This window comes from Seriola dumerili, unplaced genomic scaffold (assembly GCF_002260705.1).
Source record: "Seriola dumerili isolate Sdu_G_001 unplaced genomic scaffold, Sdu_1.0 BDQW01000230.1, whole genome shotgun sequence".
NCBI classification, from domain to species: Eukaryota; Metazoa; Chordata; class Actinopteri; order Carangiformes; family Carangidae; genus Seriola; species Seriola dumerili.
This window is the reverse complement of record NW_019174485.1, coordinates 2,398,338-2,424,401: the sequence shown is the minus strand read 5'-3', so window position 1 is coordinate 2,424,401 and position 26,064 is coordinate 2,398,338. Positions and strand designations below refer to the sequence as shown.

At 40.2% G+C, this 26,064-nt stretch overlaps 3 protein-coding genes and 1 pseudogene across 5 annotated transcripts; 2 read left to right on the top strand and 2 right to left on the bottom strand.

The window, feature by feature from the left end:
- Nucleotides 1–2,946: 2,946 nt before the first annotated feature.
- On the bottom strand, nucleotides 2,947–14,641 carry slc25a10 (solute carrier family 25 member 10). Of its 2 annotated transcripts, XM_022755484.1 has the most exons (12): nucleotides 14,487–14,641; nucleotides 14,080–14,305; nucleotides 9,111–9,230; nucleotides 8,112–8,226; nucleotides 7,930–7,978; nucleotides 7,705–7,746; nucleotides 7,571–7,614; nucleotides 7,410–7,480; nucleotides 5,983–6,075; nucleotides 5,819–5,896; nucleotides 5,643–5,699; nucleotides 2,947–4,444 (listed from the first exon to the last, which is right to left on the bottom strand). In XM_022755484.1, the coding sequence occupies exons 2-12, from the start codon at nucleotides 14,167–14,169 to the stop codon at nucleotides 4,343–4,345; spliced, it is 861 nt and encodes a 286-aa protein (XP_022611205.1). In that variant the 5' UTR covers nucleotides 14,170–14,305; nucleotides 14,487–14,641; the 3' UTR covers nucleotides 2,947–4,342. The 2 variants fall into 2 exon arrangements, with proteins under 2 accessions (XP_022611205.1, XP_022611204.1); XM_022755483.1 differs by having other exon boundaries at nucleotides 14,080–14,641.
- Nucleotides 14,642–19,171: 4,530 nt separating this feature from the next.
- On the bottom strand, nucleotides 19,172–19,897 carry LOC111229458 (claudin-9-like). The gene has a single exon (XM_022755791.1). The coding sequence runs from the start codon at nucleotides 19,841–19,843 to the stop codon at nucleotides 19,172–19,174; it is 672 nt and encodes a 223-aa protein (XP_022611512.1). The 5' UTR covers nucleotides 19,844–19,897.
- Nucleotides 19,898–21,631: 1,734 nt separating this feature from the next.
- On the top strand, nucleotides 21,632–23,205 carry LOC111229410 (GTPase IMAP family member 4-like). 2 transcript variants are annotated; one of them, XM_022755729.1, is made up of 3 exons: nucleotides 21,632–21,826; nucleotides 21,929–22,523; nucleotides 22,629–23,205. In XM_022755729.1, exons 1-3 carry the CDS (start codon nucleotides 21,805–21,807, stop codon nucleotides 22,879–22,881), a joined length of 870 nt encoding a protein of 289 aa, XP_022611450.1. In that variant the 5' UTR covers nucleotides 21,632–21,804; the 3' UTR covers nucleotides 22,882–23,205. The 2 variants fall into 2 exon arrangements, with proteins under 2 accessions (XP_022611450.1, XP_022611451.1); XM_022755730.1 differs by having other exon boundaries at nucleotides 21,635–21,826; nucleotides 21,929–22,442; nucleotides 22,548–23,205.
- A 2,026-nt stretch (nucleotides 23,206–25,231) lies between these two features.
- On the top strand, nucleotides 25,232–25,974 carry LOC111229411 (annotated as a pseudogene).
- The last annotated feature ends 90 nt before the right edge of the window (nucleotides 25,975–26,064 follow it).

Genomic DNA, 26,064 nt, shown 5'->3' with positions numbered 1-26,064 from the left:
GGAGCCACACTAACAATGACCAACTTAATGTTTAAGTTGTGAAACGCAATAAAACAAGTTGCATGTGTTCAATGACAACAGTTCAATGACAACTCTCTTCTCTTGCTATAATAAGGACACCACTGAATGGTATAAGGCAAGGTTAGTATATAGCACAATGTAGCGAACTCTCTTGACATAATTCACCATAATTGCCTTGCTGTACGCTCTCTACACGCGGGCCTTTCTGTGTTGGGTCTGTGGATAGTGTGACACGGTCTCTTTAAGAAAGAAGCTCAGGGTGAATAACTCCCTATTCTCACTTTGGTTTTGGGCAACACCATTTCTGTGCTTTTGATGTGTTAATAAAAGGATGCACTCATTTATGCAGCAAAAGAAAGAAGTTGTCCGTTACCATTTTCCTGCAATTTCTACAACATCCTATTCACAATTAAAAGTGCCTTACATTATTCATTTACACATTTAAATAGAAATGCAACAAAAACCAATAAAACATTTTAAAAAGAAATAAAAAAAAAAAGACAAAAACTGAAAATGGATTCTCATTGAGTGTTCGGTCTTTCATTAGGATGTGATAGAGTAGTAGCAGTTGTTTAGTGACATGCCTTTCTTTTACCTTTCTTTCAACATTATCTTGATCTCCATAATTCTCTGAAGTCGATCTACCGCTGATCAGCTTGGACTATAGCGGACGGCTAATGCTGAGGTGTCTACTTTAACCCCCAACAGACGGAACAACATTAGCATTCATGTGGAGTTGTGTGTGTGTAAATATTCAGCTCTGTTTTGGTCTCCACCAACTCCTGAGGGAAATATTTGTCTCTCAGTGCTGTTGGGAGCGAACCAAAACAGTAAAGAGGGGATCTGCAGAGCTGGGTGCTAAATCTCTTCTCTATTTGTCACATTACACATAGTTATTAGTGTATGCACTAATATGACCAGATAATGACAAAGGGAATTATTTAACCTAATGTTTAAGTAATAATTTCAAATTCAAAATCATATTGCATATATGTCACCAGACTAGTTACCATGCACTGAGCAACAGGCGAAAAGTTAGCTAGCTTTATTCAGCCCACCTTCACTCTGTCACCAGGGTTTCACTGTGACCTTTGAGTTAATATGAGTTCCTGCTGTGTCTCCATCAGACTCAGCTCAAAGCCCTCAATCAGTTTTCTCTGAGCCCTCGACCATGCTCAGATTAAACTGAACTGCAGCTGGCCTTTAAAGTCTCACACTGGCCAGTGAAGAGAGGGGAATGACTTTATTATTCCTACTAACAGTCCTCCTAATACTACCAGTGCTCTCTATAAGCAGACACTGAATGACCAACCATGAAATAGACAAAGTTGAGTGAATGGAAGTTATTTATCTATCATTATTATTATTATTATCATTATTATTATTCAAATACAGCCCTGACATATCATTTCAAAGAGTCGTCAATACTTAAGCTTTAACTTACAGTTGCATTTTTACATATTTAGCAGGCAAAGCAAAATTCACATTCATTTGGAGTTGTGTTTCTGGCCACTTCCTGAATGGAAGTCCACTATTCGCTCTTCACTCTACCACAGCTGATTAATTTTGGTCCAGTTTTGTGGCTTAATTTGTTAATTTATGCAAAAGATGATGGGTAGTTACTTTTGAAACACCCTCACATCTGCATTCACCAGCTTTCTAGTTCACATTTGACATTCACACAAAGATACGAAAGTCAAAACTGTGACCTTGCCTCCTCATTAATCAGTGCTGCTTCTTACTTTTGACTTTTGATGGCATGAATGGAACTGATGTTTGTTCCAGTGGCAAGGTCCTTCATTGTAAGTTCAGCTTGTTATAAATTGGAAAGTTCATGTTTTTTCCCCTTCTTTTCACTCATCTGTGAAGGGTGATGTTAAACAACATTAATTAAAAAATATTAAAATGTAAGGTCCCTCTAAGCCGAACATGTAGTGGAGAACACAAATGGAAAATTAATGAAGTCAGATATTTTGCTATAACTTACAGTATGCTCGTTTCTCATTCAAAAAAATCTTGCCTCTCATATCAAAATTGTATCTCCTTGCATAGGGGAATATTTCTCGCAAGTGCTTGCATACTTAATAAAGCAGCCGTTTTAATTGTCAAAAAATGCTGAATACAAAGTGTTGGTATTTTCAATATATAGAATTATTCAAAAATATTAATGAAACATGTTGATGTGTATTAAAAGGAAAAAACAGCTGTAGGAACAAATTAATTTGCTTCCCTCAACATTTTACACCTGAATATATATATATATGTATATATATATATATATATATATTCACCCTGGTTTTCCTTTTCGCTCTTCATACAGGCAGCATTCCAAGGATGTGCAAAAAATAGCATGAGATAATGTGCAGAGTGCATTCAGAGGCATAAGGCTCATGAATTCCCATACGTACATGGGATGCTAGACATGAATGGTCACAGTCATTAATGCTTTGCATGTGATGGATGGTATTAATAAAGGAATGGGCAGCCATCTTCATCGAGGCAGAGGAACAGAGTCACATTGCCACCATTTATTATAAAAGCTGAACATCACCACTTAACTGTGGACTGTCCTGCCACAAAGTGCCGACTGAGAGGCTGTAATTCTGCAAAATAAGTACTGATCCCAAGTCTGGGGACTGGTGTGAAGGACTGGCAGAACATTCAACTATGTCTTTGTTGGGATCCAGTCACAGCCAGCATCATTGTACTATGAGCCTGTGGCAGCAGAAACCAGAAACACAGAGATCACTCTGTTTGTTTTATGATGTGGATTTAACACAACCAAGAGGGCCTGCAGCTGATTTATGAGACGACAAAAATAATAACCTTAAAAATGTGGTGTGGTTTGCAACAATCTCATTCACTACCATAATAAAAGTTTGTAGCCTGACTTATTATATTGAAAACAGGCATAATACCCACACATATTTTTTCCATTAGTATTTTAATTCCAAAATTCTTGGTGAATGATCTACAAAATACAAATTCGCAACACCCAGAACTATGGGTTCCTCCAGTTTCATTTCTGTGCGTATGAATAAAATTAGGGTTAAGAGTACCAATATTATGGCTGATCTACCGCACCGTACCTCACATTGCAACTCTTGAAAATAAGAACATGCAGGCAAACAGTCATTTAGTGGCATTATGAGTCTCTTTTTTTTTTATTGTATCCTAGGATGAAGGTGCAGGACTTATCAGCACAGGAGAAGATACTTCACACATTACTATACTGCCCCCTGCAGGACAGATACTGTAAGGCAACATTACTTGTCTCTGTAAACAGAGCAGGCACAGCACAGAGAATGCTTGAACCAAAGTCAGTCTTATAATGGGACAACAAGAGGCAGAAAACATCCTCGGTTGGAACCATTAACATTTTAAGGTCAATACAAATGAAATATTTCCATTCTCACTTTTAGAACATGTTTTAGTGTACAGCATGTGTTTCTACGCAGCAGGTTAGCGAGTATGAGTCCATTGAGTTTCAGTAAAGTGCCTTACATATTAGCATCCTGAGTCATAAAGTCTGACATGCATTTAGCTCAATGGAGTAATAACATTAGAGATGAAATGGCTACAGGTTCACTTGTACTGTACAGCAGTTCTCTACATGATTCTCTATTCAAACAGTAGGAACTTAAAGAGATCAAGTGGTCGTTTGCAAATTCAAATTCACTAGGACTGGAAAAGTCAATGCGAGCCACTGCCAAATGTAGTTTCAACAGTCTGCTCCGACTGGTTCACAGTTTCCCCGCTAACTCCCTCCTTACTTAAAACCACAAGACAAACAAGCTTGGTCCTCTTCTCTGAAAGATTTAAGAATGAAACTGTGACAGGAGTGGAATGAAGGGAGGAGAATCAGGCAAAAGTTAATTAAATTCTAACGTGTCAGTGGCTGATTCCTGTTCAAAACTAATTATTACATGATAAGAAGTCAAACAAATAAGTCTGTAAAATTCAGGGTGCATCACATTTGGTCACCACTATTGGGAATGATTACTATGTATGTTACATAAAAGCTTGTTTAGTCATGTTTTAGTGATGGCTTTTGGGAAATATTATAGATTGATGACAAGGCTACATTGTGTTTGTAAGTACATTTTAGACTTCTGCTAAATTACAAACAGCATCTTGGCCTAATAGGAAAACAATCAAGTGTTGTTGAGGACTACAGGATACACATTCCTGGCACAAACTTCTTAAGCCACAGTCTACAATTGCTATTACACTGGCGTGGGCTCTGAATGCGCTGTGCACCACTGGTGGACTGGCCTTTAAGTACTGAGTGCTGAGATTACAGAGCAGCCCATTGCAGAGTTTAGGAGATGATGCGAATGCCAAAGTACTTCTTCAGCTGCTCGAGGAAGATGAAGGTGAGCACCGTGTGGGGAATCAAGCGGATCCCTGCTGGGACCAGACCCTGCAAAAGAATGCGGCATTAGATTATTATTATTACTTGTACTTCTCTCCCATCACAACTGTCAACTGAAAGCTACAACTACTGCGCCAATCAGCTAAACAATGCCTTCATTCTGAAATGTATTGATTTTTTATTATTGCCCCATTATGCTGTAAATGAGAGTTTTCCTTTCCGTTTATGTTGCAGCGCAATTTAAAATCTGTTCTCCCACACAGCAATGGGATCAGCTGGGCGTGGTGTCAATATATATTTTTGTTTTATCATGCGTTTGTATATAACAATGTCATATCATAACGGAGGTTTTTGTATGTTAATACAATATTTCTTCATCCAAAACACAGCGTGCACAGTTTAAAAAGACGGAGGCTTGTTGTTGTGTGTCAAAGAAATCATTCAAAATTATATTTATAATAACATATTTATTATATATTATATAGTTGAGTGAAACTTCTATATTAATTCATATTGATAGATCAGCTTCCAGTCCAACAAAGCAAAATCAATATGCTTTAGTGCAAAGAATGCAAATGATGTTAAAACCTTAATAACCTGCATCCCTGGGGCTACCTGATAGCTGATTGGTTAGGGTGCATACCACATGGGCGCAAATGACCTGAGCAGTGAGTCCCCGGCTTGACTCCTGGCCAGCCGGAACATTTGCTGCAAGTCATTCCCCTACTCTCTCCCTGCATTTCCTCTCTGTCTCCACTGTCACTGCTCAGTAAAGTCATAAAATGCCCCAAAGAAAGAAAAGCAAAAAAAAAAAAAAAAGGATTCATTTCAAGTATTCTGGTTGTGTTGCTGTTGCTCTTCATTACCATTGTACTACTGCTTGGTGCCCCTTCTCTTGCATGCTTATTTGCATAGTAAAAAACGAATGAATGATGAATCTACTTTATGTCACTAAATTAATTTGTCTCTATGTAAATGCATTACAGGAATTTTTTTTTTTTTTCCCCCTGGTACAGCACCTATTACTACCCTGGACTGAATACTGTTACCCAGGGCCGAGGTCTTTTCTTTCACTGCTGTGCTACAGGCAGGTAACACTGGTCAGTGCATCCATGTGTGATCCTGACACAGAGTCAAATAACTGAAATAGTAAATCTAAGAACCTGTAAAGAACCTCTGATTAACAGCGGCACTAAATAACCTTAATGGTGTTAGTGTACAGTGTTTCGTGGGGTTTTCTTTTTACCTTGTAAAATGCCATTGGGCCCAGCCTGGCGGTTTCTCGTAAGCAATGTGTCACCCCCTGAAGAGAGAGAAACGCCGGGTGGGAATGAACATTGGGAAATGGAGAAGATAGATAAGCAGACAGGAATGAAAGGATTAGAGGAGACGATGAAGGGGGATGAGGAGGGATCTACCCACCGTGTACTCTCCCTTTGAGTTCATCAGTCGCGTCTTTAGTACATCCAGAGGTTGACACAAGAATGTAGCGCAGCCTCCCTGCAGAGCAACAGTTCACACAAGCTGAGATCAGTCGACAAACCAACCTTGTAAACGTCACACGCTGACTGAGACCTGATACTTACAGCAATGAAGCTGGAAAGAAAATGAGTGAGCATGTTGTCTCCCATCATCCCTGTTCCCAACACCAGCTGCTTGGCCTGGTCATAACATGCCAACTAAAGGGGGAAAGATAAGAGGAGCCAGAGAAGACTTGTGTCATTTTAATGGTAAAAAGAAAAATCTGATCCTAATCTAAACTCACTCTTAGATATTTATTCATTCATATTATAAATCATCATATTCATATTTATTATAATTTATTATGATTTATAAGAATCTGTGTCCCACAAATTCTTCACTGCTTTCAAATCAGCATGGTCCGGATGTGAAACATGGCTTGCGTGTCTATCTGTGTTCTCCTTTTGTTTCTGTGCACTTGATGGTCACATGCTAAAATGGGTACATCAACTGGGTCGGCCTTTATATATTTCACAAAAAGTGTGATGAGTCAAAAATAACAGCCAGTCAGTGTCATGTTTTAAAATGGCAGTATTTGGCTCCCCCTAGTGGTGGTACAACAAAAGACAGCGTGGCATTGTCAAACTTTCTTGTCTTTACAAACAAAGAAATAAACTCACATTAAATGCTACGAAATGATCATAAAAACATTTTGGGATCTGGGATATTTAGCAAGTAGGATGGTCAGAAATATTTTCAAGACACCAAAGCTGCATGTTGATTTCAAGTGCTGATATTTGAAGAAATAACACATACGACGTATGGATCAGTCAGGGGACATTTCACAGTGAATCTTTTTGTTTTACTTAAAAAAAAAAAAAAAACTGTTCTATCAAAACAACCATATTCAAATTGTGCTTCAGGGTAATGGATGTGTATTTTGCTATTGTCATTCTCTAGCTAATAACTATGTATATAAAAAGGTCTTGAGATGAATATACTGATGCAGATGAGACTGTTACACTTCTACTCTCCACCTCTGAGAGGCAGCTCAGGTTCTGGAGGAGATTGCAGTAACATCATTGAGGCCAGACATTGTAATGCCCTCCCGACCCACCAAGCAGCCCATACTAATGGAGCTTATTGTTCCATGGGAGGATTGGAGAAGATACACAGAAATGTTTTTCAGCAGGCACCCTTCAATAATAACTTTACAGTATATGTACAGCATGCCCAGTTTTATCGATGTTTGCTGAATTTGACATCCTTTAACGTGACTAGTAAGTATATTCATGTGTTTATGAGACATTGGATTGAAATTGTGATTACATTAGCTCAGGTAGAATAAAGCAAAATACAAAAATGAAGAAACAGACATAGTTCTTCACTGGCCCAAGAATCCCTTGGGTCTCTTTAATACTTATGTACTGTATTATGTATTTGAAATGACTTTTTAAGTCACAAAGTTTACGCATGCAATGCCAAAAAAGCCCCCAGAGGTTCCACATGATAAACTCCAGCCCATCAGCAGACTGTGAATAGTGTTACTTGCCTGTCCAACAGTGACCATCGCTCCTCTGCTGGAGGCCATGGTGGCTCCTGAGAACAGTTTCCTCACACCCTCTGTGGGGACGGGACACAGGTCAGAGGTCAGACATGATGCCACTGTGTGCTGTATATGAAGTTACACACACTATACTGATTGGGATCTACCTTCTCTGGAGACCCTGAAGAGCCCATCGATGGCATGTTTGTAGCTGAAAGAAAGAACAACAACACATCAGCGTTAAATTACAGTAAAAGACTTAGAACAGCTAAACTGACAAAAGGAAAGTCACACCACTCACTTTCTCCTCAGTTCTGGTTGTAGTTTCATGTCATTCTGCATCCTACAAGCAAAAACAGTTCAGAGCTTTTGATTGAACTATTTGCTGGTTTTGACCATTGTCTAAAAATAACAATAAACCATTTGTTTGCAGGAATTGTGAATTCAAGTGAAAGGGAAAGTGGGGTCAGACTGTTGGACTCCACTGAATATTAATGCCGGTTTGAATATTGTGACGGCATCTTACCTGACATTCACCATGTCTGCCGGCGTACCAACAAACCCGCCGGTGAAACCTGTTGAAAGATAAATCTTGTTGGCACACAATCAAGGGAGACACTGCATGCGTGCACATGTGCATGTGTGTGTGAGAGAAAGAGAGAGAGAGAGAGAAAGAGAGAGAGAGATAGAACATGTGTGTGCTCCCACCTCCGAAGGCTCCCAGCAGGACCTTCTGGTAGAAGGGCATGGGGCCCTGGCTTGTGCTGCCCATCATGTCCCTCACTGTCTCATAAATGGCAAATCTGGTGAGAGAATAGGACATCTGAGGAGAGGAGAGAGGAGAGGAGGATTACATTTAAAAAAAAAAGAAATACAAAAAAAAAGAGTCGGGCAGATGGATGACTCCTGCACTCATTATTGCTCATTATTTAACATTTTGTTTTTCTAGCCATTAGAAGGAGCCTCATGCAGCCTAACCAATCTAAAAATGGTTTCAAATGAGTTTCATCATTCAAAGAGGTCCATAAACAGGAGGCAGCATTTACAAGGTAGAACTGATCCTACTCTTCATCATCCAGTGGCTGTGATTCAACTTTTCTGTCATGTTGGATCCATCCCGCAACATGTACAGACCTGCTAACCACACTGCAATCCTTGTATATTTTATAAAACTATTCTACTGGTATATTTATAGTATCCTTCTGCCGCAAACCAGCTATTTCGTGTGACTGCGCGTGAAGTCACCATTTCCACATGAAATGTTTGAAGCACATGAATCTCTTTGAATCTCACTACAATACACCAGCTACAGGATATTTATTCAAAAACCTGGTCTAAGGTAGTCCGTCATACTATCTCCTCCTTTCACCAGGAAAATGCAGGACTTGACGGTCACAGACACATCATGTTTTACTCAAACTGCATGTCAGCTCAGCCAAGAGTATGCACTGCTTTATTAGGAAGTCATGTGTACATTGGAAAAAAGCATGACACTTATTAAATCCCTTTTATTAATGCCAGCACACTGGTTTATGTCCAACCCGTCTTCTTCTTATTGTTGTTTTTAAATCACTGTTGGGTATTATATAGCATTTTAGTTTTGTATTATTGTTGTATTTTGTTGTCACTTTGTTTTGAAAAGTGCTGTGCACAGTCATTATTATCATTATTGTTATGGCTATATCACTCAGCTGCAAACATACACACCTGTCTACAAAGGGAGGCAGAGAGGCCATTGTAAAGAGCCAGCATCCCGTCATTCTTCACCACATGAATGGCCATCCCCATCATCCTCTTCTTCACCTCCTGCTGTGTCTGCAGGTGTACCTGGAAAGACAGTGATGTACTAGGATTGTTGTCACTTTCAATATCAAGTGAGGCATCAAGTGGCGTGACAAAGAAAACATCTGACAGCGCGAAGTCACAACAAATCTGCAGACACAGACAATGTGTGATCCTCTTGGGGTTGACACAGCAAATTTCTTTTCTTCTTGTTCCTCCTTGTGGAGTGACTTAGACACACTAGTTAACTTATTTAGGCAACTAAGTGCGTCAAAAGGCTAAATGTGTCACCTCTAAAAGGGTTATTCCAGTCATTTAGTTTTGCACGTCCTTACAGTTGTGGGGCTTTGTGAGAGACAAAAAAAGGATGTTCAAAGTCTAATCAGCCTGAGATATCCTTAATTTTAAGACATTATATGGGTCAAACTCAAAACACACTAGATCCTACACTTCCCATAGTGCAACTCCATATTTCATTAGCTGCTTGGTAAATGGCCACATTTTTCACCCTCACACCTCCAGTTTATAACACCGTCTTTCTCTTTGTGTTAAAATCTTTAGTCCCTGATGACATCATTAGAGATATTTTTTCAGAGCTGAGAAAAGCTCCTCCCTCCACACAGGGCATCATAAAACGTTTTACTGCACAGGGTGAGGAGTAATAACCATGATGAGCTAACTGACCCTCAAGTGTAAAATTGGTGGAGGAAGAAGTAATGTGCAACAAAGGCAGTTATAATACCATGCACAAGTTCTCTAAATGTCTTAATGGTACCCATGTGTGTGTGTGTGTGTGTGTGTGCGTATGCGAGTGCGTGTGTGCTGTCCTTGTCAGGAGGACAATAGCTCTACAATATGGCCTTTGTCCTCTGTTCTAATCAGTATATAAGTCTGAAGACGGAGCCCCTCAAAACACAATGTTTCCCCTGTCACATCACCAGTGGATTTTAATGGCCGCTTTTAATCATTTCCTCTATTTCCTTACATCATCTGTTTAATCATCACTTGTTGGTCTACATGACACATTGGTTCCAAACCAAGTCAGGCAGCAGGTTAAACATTTATCCTTTAGAGATTGAAATTTGGGAGAACTACTGGGTGCACAAACAAAATCTTCTAATACAGTACTGCTCATTGCGTCTGGATAAAGAAAACCTACTGCTACAGTTGCTGAAATATTACAGTCTGCACCAAAGTGATGGACAAACCAACAGAAATGCCATTCATATTTAAAAGGAGACTATCATAGCTGAAAATCCACAATAAAATCTCACAGCCTTGAAAACTTGACACAATAATATTTGAGTCAGGTTTCACACTGCGAGAAAAAATCGAATTACTTCAAGGATTGGAAACTGGACATAGGCAGGACCGACTCTGGTGTTATCCCTGAAAACTCTGGTAAAGGGAACCACAGAGTGTTGTGCAAAAATGTGTCAAGACAATGTCCTATTGAGCACTCAGCAAGCTAATGTGTATATGGGCAGGAACACTTGTGTACACACCGTGGTGAAATATTACACCCAGATATGTTGATAAGTGTTTGTCTTTTTAGGTGATGTCTGACTAATCTTGTTAAGCAACTTAGCTGTATCAGTTTAGGATAACAATAGATTGGCCTATCTGAGGGCGTAATAGATGTTTTGGTTAACACCAAGGCGGAACATGACTCGGCACTCTTTGCATGGTGATATGTGCCTTTAGTCCTATTTCTGTGCTGAAAACCAATTTCCCATATTCTCTCCAAATTCCACCTCAGTCCTATATTTAGCTGTTAGCTTTTACAGGAATGTGTCCAGCGTTATGAAGCCATTAACGTTTTAAGCTTTGTAAGCTGTTGCGTCAAAGTCACCATCTGTCTCTCCGTCCAGTAACTGAGACAAACTACGAGTTCTCATTTGTGTGTCTTACACACGATGTGGGTAAAATGGTAGCTCGTTAGGAAAAAGACTGTGGCAATAATTGTATATTATTGTTAATCAGCAAAATAATCATGTGATGATGAAATCTCATGACGTGCTCATCTTACAAATGTCCGTTGCCCAAATGAATCATTCTGAACAAGATGTAATTAGTTAACAAAAGTGGTTACTCAAGTTTTTGTTTTACACATATGAAGTTTGGGTTCATGTAATACATAACAGTAGGACACGGTCCACTACTTTGAAAATTTCCTGTTTGATTTTTCATGCATTTGCCTCGTCACAGAAATATTCTTGTTAACATTGTGATTTCATTTCGTTAATCATTTCAGCCATATCATCCAGCACTACAGCACAGAAATCAACACCTGTTTATTCAGGACACTTCCAATGCAAATTAACCTTTGTTCAATATGTGAAAACAAATCCACTCTGTCTAAGTAGATGACAGTGATTGAGAAAGTGCTTCCTCCAGTATCCATCATGCACTTTCTGGTTTCTTTGAAGTAACACTAGCCATCTTTAAAGTTTTACATTTTTTGTTACCATGACATTTAAGTGTCAACAGTTTGTACAATCACCAAGCTGTGGTTTAACTCCAAGCTCCCACCCTAACATAATTTAATTCCAGTGAGCATGAGTGAGGATTTCTCAATTAGTTTTTTATTCGATCAATTATTCTCAAATTCCCAGTGAGTGATTTTATACATTTTTATAAATCAATAACACTTGAGAAAATTCCTCCCCTTCATCAGCTCCAGGAAGCTCCTGATAAAAGTACTGATTGTGGATCAAATATGGTGTCGCCTACATCCGACACCAGAAACACTCCTCGCCTGATTGCCACTACAGCAGTTTGATTGGTGTAAAAACTACATGAGCACATACAGAGCAATCTGTATGCAAGTATTTGAACAGTGACACATTCTTTTATTCTGCTGCCTTTGTACTCCAGCACAATGGGACTAAAGAGAAACAATGAATTTGAGTTTAGAGTGCTGAATCTCAGCTTTAATTTGAGGCTCTTTGCATACATACTAGGTGAAAAGAGTAACTTGTAGCCTTGTCCTTGTCGTTTGGGGGGGTGGGGGAGGTCATAAAAGGGGGCAACAAGTCACCCTCAAACACGCTTAAAGCAGAAAGTAATTAACCCTCATAACCATTAGGTAATTTCTAATCTAATCTACTGGAGTACAGAGTCAACACAACAGAAAATGTGTTACAGGACAGTGAAGGTATTTTAAAACACTTAGTGCCCAACTGCCAAAATTTATGTCAAAAATCACTCTCCTTCTTGGAGTCACAGATCAACTAGGTCTGAGGAAACAGATATGACACACACATATTTTTGGATTCAATGTGATTTCCACTTTCCAAGGATATCATTATTTCTGATGTCCATCACAAATGAACATCCACACATCATCTTATAAATCACTGAGAAGAGACGCTCCTGATAACTCTCAGAACTTGCCTGAAAATTATTATGTTTTAATGTTTTCAAAGTAATCCAGTGTCTGCATATACATAGGTGCACTACAAAAAGGAGCTGCTAATAACTAGCTCCGTATACTTACAAAATGTAAACAAATATAAGTTAATATGGGTTAGCTGTATAGTTGTAGCAACTTGAACCTGATTTTTTTTATTTTTGTTTTTACAGACTTGAAGAAAAAGACACTTGAAGCTGAAGCTGCAGTTGTCTTGATTTTCTCTGAGGGGTGGGGGGTGCAGGGCAGAGGGCAACTTTGTCAAACATTGAAAGTCCTGGTTTAAAGAAATGGATTCAAGAAACTAGAAGGCTTGAGGCTCTCACTTCAATACAGTTTGGGATAAATTACTATGCTTTAGGATACTTGCTATCTTGTTTTTATAAATAAAACCCCCTTTTGTTCAGTGTGCAGTATATATTCCTTTTTGGTTTATTTTTTTCTTTAGATGTAGTGTGACAAAAAGCCATAAGTCAAAAACAGGCCAGTTCTAAAAATAAGGTTATTCTCAGTACTATGAGTAGAGTGGCAGGGGAGCTGCACTGAAAACTACTGCTACTACACTAATGAGAGACTTCATGAACACTGAAGCAACTAAATCACCAGACTCAAAATATCACACTTCAGTCTTATATTACTATAATTTCATTTGGCATCACCATCTCACAAGCAACTCTGGGCAGATATGAAGCTCTCCAGAAGACATTCTTACTGCAAAGTGCTGATCAACAGCCTTGTCTGCATAATTACACAGCCCATGACTTCCTGAGGACCAGTTACTGTTATCAGGGTCATGTGCTGCTGACTTCAGTGCAGCCTTAAGAGAGGTACAAGTGAGTGAGGATTTTGGCACTGGGTTTAGATGTACTGGTTGGTCATTCTTGTTACTATAGAGGAGTACCTCTATAGTAACAAGAATGACCATGTGACACAAGAGACGCGGCGCGCACACCTGCTGTCAGGCGATGACAGGCTGCATAAGGAGGGGAAAAGACCCCCCCCCCCCAAATCACAGTCAGTGATCTTACAATTACCATACTGTTTTCATCCCAATAAACCATTAATATTAAATGAGCCACTACAGCTACACACATTATGCGTACTTTTAAATCCAAATTCAATTCAATAATTACTTATTATCAATTATTTTTCACAATTATTAAGAGTAAGTGTCAGCTGGACTTACCAACTCTCACTAGCCTTAACCTGTGCCCTACATTTTACCAGCCCTGCACATCCTCATATACATTACAGTGATACTATAGACATGTGTTAGCTCAGTGTGGCATGACCACTTAAAGCTCACTGCTGCTACAACAAAACACTCAAACATAGCTTAAAATCGTGCAGTAATATGATGAGTAGTCAGATTAACAACTGATATCTGGCCCGTCTTCTGTGTCTACCGCTGGAAACAGCTGTAGCCTGGTGCTCAGGCCTGCACTCCTCTACACGCCAGCGGACACTGGCTCTTGCCCTCACCTTGAGGAGATCCAGAGGATGCGTGCAGCAAGCGGCTCCACAGGACGCCAGCCCACCGAAATACCACCTCGACATCCGTTTCTCGGTCATGGTGCCGTCCTCTGCCGTCGTCCAATGCAGCTACAGCGGTGACTTCCTTCCTTCCAGCCCGCCTCGACACGCTGTCCGCCTGCTCTGTCGGCTTCCTGGCCTGCCTGCAGGGGTACAGCTGGCAGTGGCTTGTGGTCTACAGGACACGGATAACCTCGTTAATCTTCAAACATTCCGATAAGAGTCAGCACCAGGGACCAGAGGACTTTGGGCTCTAGCAGCATCGCGCACACTCACGCCACAAAATGTGCGTGTTTGCACGTGAAGCACCGTGTGTTCGTGTATGTGTGCACTGTCTGCTGTGTTTGGGCCACGACCTGCAGCTGTAGACAGAAGAGAAAAACGCAGCCAATTGCCACCGTGGACGGCGGAGCTGCCTACCCGCCCCGGGGCCCGAGATTCAAAGGTCGACAGCAGGGTATGAAAATGCTAAAGCCGAACAGCACACACACATACCCCACTTTCACCACCACCACTACCAACTGTCATGCGGTTTTTAAAGTGATACGCATCCTCCCTGCAGCTGTAATAATGCCAGATATCCCCCTGTCTCTTTAAGAGGACAGTTCTCCTCTAAAGCTAGCAGAGAGAGAAACTTTAGTTCACCATGAAAAAAACGTTTTTGCAAAATTGCTTGTAACAAGTGTCTACATGTCCCCCTTAATACAGGACTCACACGCGCGCGCGCGCACTGTTGGTTGTTAGAGTGTGGTGAGTTTCAACAACGACTGGAGAAGCCTACACGCAGTCAGCGTGGCAGAGTGCGTGCCTTGTGGGTCTTGTTACCCATTGGCAGCAGCGTCAAGCAGTGTGACCCTGAGTCTTTGTTTTTAAACTACTATGTCATTTAGGATTTAAAAAAAGAAGGGATTTTACATACATAAGACAAAGACAAAGAAGCCTACACACTCATTACAGATTATTGATTTAAATAAAATAGAGTAATTACTGCTATTGATAAATAGCCTATAGAGGTGAACAATTAGATTTGACCATGGGCCATTTTGTTCAGTATAGTTTTACAGGTGTTTTTTCCATGTAATATTTTTATATATTTTAAGAATAAACCAGACTTATAAAACTGATTGTATTGTATTGTATAGCTGTATCTGCAGGGCAGATGTCATTTTACCCATTGCAGAGTTACAACACCCACAGTAAAGTGTTTCACTATGAGACTTAAATTGATGGGCTATCCACACTCACTTAACTTCAGTTTATGACTGATGTCTATCAGGGTAGAAACTATTCCTGTTTGTGATGCAAATCTTTATAATTGTTGTTATGAGGGTTGATGTTAATCAAGATTTACGTAAGCCTGTTTACATAAATCTTACATTAAAAAAAGTATTGATGCAAACTTTGAGAGTGAAGACCTCAGCTTGTAGGTGGGCCAAAACCTTTAATTGGAGGGTCAGATTTATCCCATGGGCTGCTGTTTGCCCACCACTGGTGCAAAATCACTGGAAGAAAATCTCATTAGTCTGGCGTCATCAGTGGGGCAGAGCAAAGTTGAAACTCCAGCATAAAGGGACATTTGCAAAACAAGCTAACTTTTTGTTAAGTTAGTGCTTATGGTTGTCATGTAAATACCATTTGTCAAATTCTGTCATGAAGACAGTTGGGTGCCTCACATTTTTAAGTGGCTAATACTTCAATTTTGTCAGTAATTCTTAATATCTGTGGCATGCTAGATGTAGTCACTATGTGGGTAAGTAAATCCAAGATCAGTTCTTTAGCATATGTAGTTTATATCTTCATACTTGTGGCTTTTTCTCTTTTAAAAATGAAACATGGTGTCTGAAACTAAAGCGTAAATCATCTCATTACATCTGTGTTGATTATCCAGTGTGTTTTCATGCTGTTGCCTGGTGGGTTAGGGTTAGATTTAGCCAGTTAGACACTATTTTAACTAGGCCTATTTGTTTTTCTCAAAGGAAGTCACTTTTGCTGATTTGTAATTTTTTAGCAGAGAGAGATGACAAGAAATGAGAGGATGCAGAAGACAGCTGGCCCAGTTGGGCTGACACCTAAACACCAGAATGCCCCGTGCTTTCCTAAACTTTACAATAGTAAACAGCCAGGACTGTCTCCCATGAATGCAGTGGATGTGACAATTTGTGTCTGAGGAATCGGATGCTATTTAAGTTAAATCACATATTCTGTCAAGTTAAATGAGATGTACCCTGTTGTGTGTACATTTCAATGTTTACTCATTAAATAGTGTAGTTTAGATTGTACTTGAGGTTGTTAGGTAATAAATATGTTGTCTCACTAAAAGAGACAAGTGCAACTGAAAATTAACATACAGTTTTTAAATTAGAAATACCTTAATCAGGAAAGTTACAGACTTGTTCCTTGTTCCGGTCCAACAAAGAGGAACTTTTGGCACAGTCCAGAGAACAGCAGGTCTTCCACCCTCTTGCCCTATGCCCTTTAAAACAGCTCTGAGTCTGTTCTTCTGTGTTGTGCAGAGTTAGCAGGGCAGCATGCAGGCAAGACTAAATGGAGTCACTGTCAGATATCTGTTCCTTTTTTTGGCTGGCTTTTGGCACCACAAATTATAGCAGTTCAAGCAACCACATAGACATGTACTGGCATGTTTGAGAATTAAAGAGGATTTACAACACGGAAACCAAAGCAATTATGTCTTTGCCTAAGTCTCTTTTGCAAACATGCTGCATTGGTAGGACAGCTGTAGAAGAGGGCTGATCAACACAACCAGATGTGTTTTGGAAGTAACATGAGGCAACTCACAGGGGGCCAAATGAGGGGTCAAGTCAGCCAGGCCCAAAGTGCAGACGAAGAAAAGAAAAATGCTTTAGTTTTTTGATGAGAATACAGCAACATACTCGAGCAAAAAGAAAAACTACAGTCACAACATCAAATGTAAGGAGTTGAAGAAAAAGCTGCTAACTGGCACTCAAACTGATAACAGCCTCACTGGTCTCAGTGTTCAAATATAAAGCACTTTAACCCAGTGTTTGCATGATCTTGTCCCCTCCCTGCATGTATAAATAGTCAGAGTTGAAGTGGGTGTTATGATTTGATTTAGTAAGTGACAGTTCCTTTCTTTAGAGTTAGAGTTACTTAGTGTCTACTGCCCCCAAGTGTACTATGTCTGCCGTCACTACACACAGTGGTATGGGCTCTAAGTGGGATCAATTCGTTGTCTGCGGAAATAAGTTTCCAGTAGTCCTGCTCCTACACGTGACATGTGAATCACCGTACATGTTGTGTTTTTTACTCATTCCTCTGAGATAGTAACATCTCTTTTTTCCTTTTTCTGCCAATCACATTTGTAACTGCACAAAAAAAGACTGGAGCAAAGTGAAAGACAGGTCTGGTAACAAACACGTCTGTGGTGGATATTATATGAAGAGTCTAAGTAGAGAAAAGAGTGAACAGGAACAATATGAACCAGATATGTGGATGAAACTAAATCTTGATTCAGAATAATCTTAAATTTGCTATTTTAGATTCAAAATGGTTTGATTGATCGTATAAAATTGGTTACAATATCTATGATGACCTTGACCAAAAGTAAATCAGTTGAGTCTGTGTGATGACATACTGGGTCTGTCCTTATGTTGTTGTGTCTTTTCTTTGGAGTGAGTTCAGCTACTAAGAACATTCCAGCACACTGGGATTAATGAGTATAAACTCTGGTGTAAGGTCTAGCAAGTATAAGGTCATCAGAAAGAGGGGAATACTCCAGTTTTTCACAGTATTTGAAAACATTACGGGGGATACAGTGTGCGTTTGCAACCCGGATATTGTGTATTCTGCATGCACACACTCCATTCTATCATAGGAATGTTTAAAAGACAACCAGTTGTTGGGGAAAGCAAATGCTTATATTTATTGTGCGTAAGTGATTATACATCAAAAGACTGTCATTAACAAAAAAGTAAAGGTGTTAAATGCAATGTCACACTTCTGTACATGTAGTTGATAATGTTTACTGTATAATATTATTAAGTCAACTGTTAGGTAGCAAAAGATTTTTTCATGTAACCCAGTGAATACCTAAATAATGTTGAAAATATAATTTAAACTACTGCATTCATTGATATACGTGTATTACCTTCACTCAGAGCTATCCTCAGGTAACAAACCAAAACAGTTTTGTTCAGATCAGTCACAAATTTTTTGTTACACTAAATTAACAAAATTGTTACCACTGGAAAACATAATAAGTAAAAATAAATTACCATAAATATTTTTAGATTAATTTCTCATATGACATTAAAACAAAAAAGCTCTAAAAGACAGTGTTTAAAGTGATATCAACAAAAGAGCACTGGACATGTGCAAATTGCAGAACCACAATTAAAAAAAACAAACAAAAAAAAACTATGTGTAAACAAAAATAAAGAAATAAACAAAAATTGAGAATTAAATACGAAGAGTAAATTTGCCTAGGATCCAAAAATACAAAAAAAAGTGCATTAAAAGTAAATAAACAAGCATCACTGACTGCCCACATATTTGCAATGAAAACACCAGCATACACAGAAGTACTATGTACACTGGCCCTCTGTACACAGACCGCCCACACACACACACACACACACACGCACACACACACACACACACGCACACACACGCACACACACGCACACACGCACACACGCACACACACACACACACACACACACACACACACACACACACACACATAAGCAGAGGCAGAGTGGTATTTGAGAAATGTAAGTCACACACATTAATAAACATCTAAACATCTAATATCCTCCCACAAATCATTTTAACTCCCACTCTGACACACAGCCCTTAAATAATGTAAATTGTGTTAGAGCCCCATTGCTATGTAGTTAATCATGTAAGTGTAATGAACTCAGCCTTATAAGACAACTCATTAAAAACTAAATATAAGCCGATTATTTTCTTATAGATTGTGATCTTGCAGTTTCCAGAAGCTTGTCTGACCAGGTTGTGACCTCTGGGTTTGTTTGTACCTCACAAGTCCAATAAAATGATCTCATACAAAAGATTTTTCTTGTTGCTTCACCTCCCCTGCTGCCCCTGTGTGTGGGTTGTCTTTCGCTGCTGCTCCTCCAAAAACAGGCAGCACTCTTCCACCTGGTGGAGAAGAGCCAACATGCAGCAGAGATCCCCCGACCAGGAGCAGCAGGCTGGCCCCCCAGCCAAGGTACAACGCCGGCCCCAGCTCTCTCTTTAGAGGCGCTGCAATATTCGGATCATAGAAGTCCCTGATGATTGCATGGGCCGTCCAACAGATGGGTATCAAGTAGGCAAGGCCGGCCACAAGGAAGAGCACCCCTGCTATCCTCGCCAGCCGAGCCTTAGAGGCCTGGTTACCGTCACCCATGCAGTGCGTACACTTGGCCCCCACCACCCCGAGCATGAGCGCCAGAAGGCAGAGGAGCAGGGCGAGGACAGTGAGGCCCCGGGCGGCTTGGGCAGACATTGGCAGGGCCAGGGTGGAGTCATAGGTCTTGCACTGGATCTGGCCTGTGGTCTGAGAGAGGCAGTTCATCCACAGTCCCTCCCACATCACCTGAGCAATCACTAGCTCTCCTCCTACGAAGGCAGACACACGCCACAGAGGGGCCGCGCACACCAGTGCCCCGAACACCCAACCCAACAAAGCCAAAACCAAGCCCAGCAGCTGAAGACCTGTTGATGCCATGATCCCTGAAGAAACTTTAGAACGCTCTCAACATCGACAAAATGTTCCTCAGAAAGTCCCGAGTCCAGATTTGTTCTTGTCTTACTCACGAGGAGGTTGTTGAGAGCTGAGCACTCAGTAAATGAAGGTCTTCTCCCAGTATATTCTCAAACTTTCAGTGAGATGTCCAGGGACTGTGAGTTGGTGAGATGGCCCCCTTCTTCTCCTCTTTCTTGTTTAACACCTAGATATGTAAGTGTAGAACATTTTCAAGCAAATTTACTTTATAGAAACAGATTTTGAATCAACACAGGAATAAAAATAATAATAGATCTTAGCTAACAGTTAAAATGATTTAAGAGCAGTAAACATAAATAAGTAAGTAAAAGTATGAGCATTAAACCTGCTCCAGCGTGACCTGTTTTCTTTGGTTTAAGCGATTTACCACAGAATTCGACAGCTCCAGCAAAACTGTATAAAACTTACTGTTCAATCAGAAGTCCACAGACGGCGTGTTAACCAATCTTTGTGCGCTCCCTTGGTGGTATAATCGTGTGATGTGAGTAGCTGGTGTCTTTCTCCTGTTATGACTGGTCAGCTTGTCTCTCTGGATCCCATACGCAGGGGTGTAGGAGGGCAGCAGTGTGTAATACTGCATACTAAATACATACACACACACAGCTAGTTATGCAAAAAAAAAAAAAAAATGACAGCACAAGGACACTTTGTTTCAGACATTGTTGCTACCATGTTGTCATTTTTTTTGCAGTTAGATTGGCCAGACTGGGGCAAAGGATGAAATCAAGGAGGAGTAGCTAAAAGCTGACTGGAGACTGATGCATACATGAGACCTAAAGCACAACCTGTCTAACTATGGTGCAGAACAGTAGGAATCACCAGAAGCAGTGGAAATTATAATGTTTTTCAGTGAAAAATATGTATTGAACGGCTACTTCAGCCCCTCATTTATGGACACTTTGATATTATGTATGTTGGGAAGTTAATAGCTGTTCAGTAATCCACCACTAGATGGCAATACAGAGGTAGCCACCATTTCCACATTGTTCCTTATGCTCAAGAGTTGCATTTTGCTAGAGGAGGCGTGCTGGGGATTTGCTGCTCGATAGGATGCCTAACAGATCTGATCAATCAAAACACTTTTGGTTTTGACTGCTGCAATGTAGACTGACGAGTCAAACGTGTACAGATTTTTGCATAGCGTCCTCTCTCACTCTGACACAACCTCACTTGCAGCTGGACAGCAGTGTCGTGCAGTTGGTTTCATTTTTCATGTTTGTGGCTTACTTCTTCTTCTTCTCCCGCCACATCTTCTCTGTCTGTTACTGACAACCTCCTCCTGCACCTTTAAATAAAAGCACCAAATCAATATAGCTTTTTTTGGGTCAACAAGCTTGAACTGATCTCATGTATTTGTTACTAAGCACTCCTTAGTGTTAACCACATCAGGTTTAAAAGGTACGAATATGTCAGTATTGTGTTTTCAATTTGTGTCCCCTCCCTGCTCAATTCATGCTGTTCGGTTTCAGTTGACAAAAAAATCTATGCAAATGGCTTATGATGCCAAGTCTCATTTGAGAGTGTGTGCTAAAGCTGAGATTAGAGTGTCACCTGCTTTAGCATGTGAGAAGTCTCCACCTAAGCCATTTTGATAATGGTTTGAAACCCATGTAAACAGCTTTCTAAAAGTTCTAGTTTCTTTTTTTCTGGGAAACTGCTGTGGTGAAATGAGAGAGGGAGAGAGTTTCATTTCTCTGGAAACTGCTGTGGTGAAGAGAGAGAGGGAGAGAGTTTCATTTCCCTGGAAATTCCTGTAGCGGACAGAGGAAAAGAGAGGGAGAGGTACCAAGCACACACAAGTACAGACGTACTGTGACCTGGAAGATAAAGAAAAGCACAAGAAGACTGTATGTTTCAAATTCAGGTTTGAGCTGTGTTTCCTGGTATTTTTTCTCTACATCAAGATGGGTTTAAGAATAATTGAAGGTGAGTGTCTTTACTTTTGTGTTGGCTTTTTATGCTCCTTTTGTGAGCTGTCCCACAACCCAAGAATTCAAATGAACAGTTTCACTGTCTTTTTGCCCACAGACTTCAGCTCTCCAGTTGTCAGCGACCTGAGGATTGTCCTGCTGGGGAAGACTGGATCAGGAAAGAGTGAAACAGGAAACACCATCCTGGGTCAAAAAGTGTTTGAGACAAAGGACATCTCTCTGTCATCTGTGACGATTCGCTGCAAAAAAGAAACAGGACACTTTGATCAAAGAACTGTGAGCGTCATCGACACTCCCGGGGTCTTTGACACATCAATGACAGAGCTCCAGTTGAAAAGTGAAATAGAGAACTGTATCATGCTGTCTCTCCCAGGACCCCATATATTCCTGCTAGTGATCAGACTGGATACACGGTTCACAGACGAGGAGAAGAAAGCTGTCAAATGGATCAAGGACAACTTTGGTGAGGAAGCCTCCAAGTATACAATGGTGCTTTTCACCAGGGGTGATGCACTCAAAGGAAAACCAGTTGAGGAATATTTAGCCCAAAGCCCTGAACTCAGGGAGGTCGTCAGTGAGTGTCGAGCTGGGTACATTGTGTTTGACAACACATGCATGGGAGATCGCACTCAGGTGGCTGATCTCTTTGAGAACATAGACAAGATAGTGCAATTAAATGGGAATCATTACACCAGCAGCATATTGTTTGACAACACATGCATGGGAGATCGCACTCAGGTGGCTGATCTCTTTGAGAACATAGACAAGATAGTGCAATTAAATGGGAATCATTACACCAGCAGCATATACGAAGAGGTGCAGAAAAAGAGGAAGTGGAATGAATGGTGGAGCAAGTGTGGAGACACTGTGAACGCTGCAAGTAATTATTTGTTTGTGGCAGCAGCAGTTGCAGCTGCCCCTGTAGCTGGTGTCGCTGTAGCAGCAGAGGAAGCAGCAGCTGCTTCACTACGTTCAGCTTTCATGCTTGCAGGTGCAGGGGCTGCTAAAGTCATTGGTGGGTGGATCAAACCGAAAACAAAGGATAACTAAATCATGTCAAGCCATTTTCCTTTGACTAAATGTCTGATGTCATTCCATTTATCGCCTTTGAGTACAAATACATGACTACAGTACAAATTCATATTTGACTTTTTTGTCATGTTGATTTAAGTGCATTTCTTCATTGCATGACTGTGCATTCATACGAATTAGTCACAGCGTGCCTGCTTTGAATGATAAATGAACCTATGGTGACAAATCTTTTAAATGTTGATGCTCTACTCTCTTAACCTGAATATCACTTTAAGTGTAAAACACTATTGGAGTTTTTTTTTGGATTGATATGTAAGAATTAAATAAAACAATGTGACAACATTTTCAAAACGTGTAGTTTGATGTTATGTCAAAATCCCAATTATGAAAGCAAGGATTCCCACAAAAAGCTGCTAGGGCTCCACACTGTTGCCTGTTTGAGATAAACCCAGTCAGGCTGAATTCATAAGCTGCACTGACAGAACCACTGTTAGTGATGCTGCATGTGGGACAGTGTAAGCTGAAAAACAATACAGAGAGAAATTTCAGTTAACATGATACCACAGTTATCAGTCATCAGTGTCAAGTGAAAGGTCTCGTACTTGATTGCTGTTAAGGATCCATAACTTAATTTTGACCACATCAATTATAGGTGTATTCACATATTGTATATAATGAATTTATCTAACAGATTGGGAAAACGATTATGATTGATCTTGGCATGAAGGTAAATAAAAGTAATTTCCAAAATGTAAAACTAAGGCCAAAAATATCAATAACTTATCTACACAATGATTTATAATGTATGTATAAGAAATTAATATATTATGATGTCTTATAACAACACTCATACAACATTAAAAGTACATTTATGAAACTAGGTCCGCTTTATATGAACAGTTGTAAGGTTTTGTGAATATAGCACTCTCCATAATCCCTGTTGTTTTTATAACTGCCAGCATGCCTTCATGATAGCTCATAGTTTCATTCAAGGAGGAGTAACATACTGGTCATAGTTTGTTTACCCTGGTAACCACAGTGGGAAATATTTGGCCACTAAAGACAAATAATCAGAGTGAGAGGCGCAGCAAAGAGGAAACAGAACCACAGACTCGCTTAAAGATTATCTCAAACTTAGTTGGACGTGACATCATAAAATAATTTCCTGTCTACCATTTTTCACCGCTCATACTGTCATTCACAAGCCACAGATCTTCCAAACACTGACATTAAAATGGCATTTTTCAGACCAACAGATCAGGAGAAAATTAACTTTATTCGAGACCTGTCTCAGCAACAAACTCTCACCAGATGTTGCAACACAAATCTCTCTTCTCTCTGTCCGTTCTGGTCTGGTTTCACTGCTGCAGTAGGGCTGCAGACGTTGCTTTCCAACCCCAGGAGTTTAGAGGGACCTATCCGTGCAACCGTGAATTAAAAGTTAAAACTGAAATGAAAACATGTTTCTTTGCTTACTAATACCATTATTGTTATTATTATTTAACTGTTTTTGGAGGGAAAACACAGCGTTTTAGACTGATATAATCTTGTAAAAACGAGCAGCAAAATCCATACTTTATCTAGTGTTGTATTGTTTTATGTTTTGACATGACTAAGCAATCAGGACCACGCTCACTCAGGAGACAGGAAGTGTGTACCATTTCTTACCATTGGCACAGCTTGTAATGCGTCATCTTTGGTTGCAGAGTATCTTGCATTTTGCTCACCAGCAAAGGAGGCGTACTGGGGGATAGCTGCTTGATAGGATGCCTGACAGATCTGAGGCTGCCAGCAGAGGGTTTTGAATCAAAATACGTTTTGACTGCTGCAATGTAGACTGACGAGTTAAACGTGTACAGATTTTTTACATAGCGTCCTCTCTCACTCTGACACAGCCTCACCTGCAGCTGGACAGCAGTGTCGTGCAGTTGGTTTCATTTTATGAACAGATTAGGTTTCATGTTTGTGGCTTACTTCTTCTTCTCCCGCCACATCTTCTCTGTCTGTTGCTGATAACCTCCTCCTGCACCTTTAAATAAAAGCACCAAATCAATATAGCTTTTTTTGGGTCAACAAGCTTGAACTGATCTCATGTATTTGTTACTAAGCACTATCAATGTTATAAGATACTAATATGTCATTGTTGTGTTTCCAACTTGTGTCTCATCGTTTGAGAGTGTGTGCTAAAGCTGAGATCAGACTGTCACCTGCTTTAGCATGTGAGAAGTCTCCGCCTAAGCCATTTTGATAATGGTTTGAAACCCATGTAAACAGCTTTCTAAAAGTTCTAGTTTCATTTTCTGTGAAACTCCTGTGGTGGACAGAGGAAAAGAGAGGGAGGAGCACCTCGCACACATAAGTACAGACGTACTGTGAACTGGAAGATAAAGAAAAGCACAAGAAGACTGTATGTTTCAAATTCAGGTTTGGCCTGTGTTTCCTGGTATTTTTTCTCTACATCAAGATGGGTTTAACAGTAACTGAAGGTGAGTGTCTTTACTTATGTGTTGGCTTTTTATGCTCCACAACCATTCAAATGAACAGTTTCACTGTCTTTTTGCCCACAGACTTCAGCTCTCCAGTTGTCAGCGACCTGAGGATTGTCCTGCTGGGGAAGACTGGATCAGGAAAGAGTGAAACAGGAAACACCATCCTGGGTCGAAAAGTGTTTGAGTCTGAGAATTCTCCCTCATCCGTGACGATTTGCTGTAAAAAAGAAACAGGAAACATTGGACAAAGAACTGTGAACGTCATCGACACTCCCGGGGTCTTTGACACAATGATGACTGAGCTCCAGTTGAAAAGTGAAATAGAGAACTGTATCATGCTGTCTCTCCCAGGACCCCATATATTCCTGCTAGTGATCAGACTGGATACACGGTTCACAGACGAGGAGAAGAAAGCTGTCAAATGGATCAAGGACAACTTTGGTGAGGAAGCCTCCAAGTATACAATGGTGCTTTTCACCAGGGGTGATGCACTCAAAGAAACAGTTGAGGAATATATATCCAAAAGTCCTGAGCTGAAGGAGGTCATCAGTGAGTGTCGAGCTGAGTACATTGTGTTTGACAACACACGCACAGCAGATAACACTCAGGTGGCTGATCTCTTTAAAAAAATAGACAAGGTAGTGCAATTAAATGGGAATCATTACACCAGCAGCATATACGAAGAGGTGCAGAAAAAGTGGAATGAGGAGGA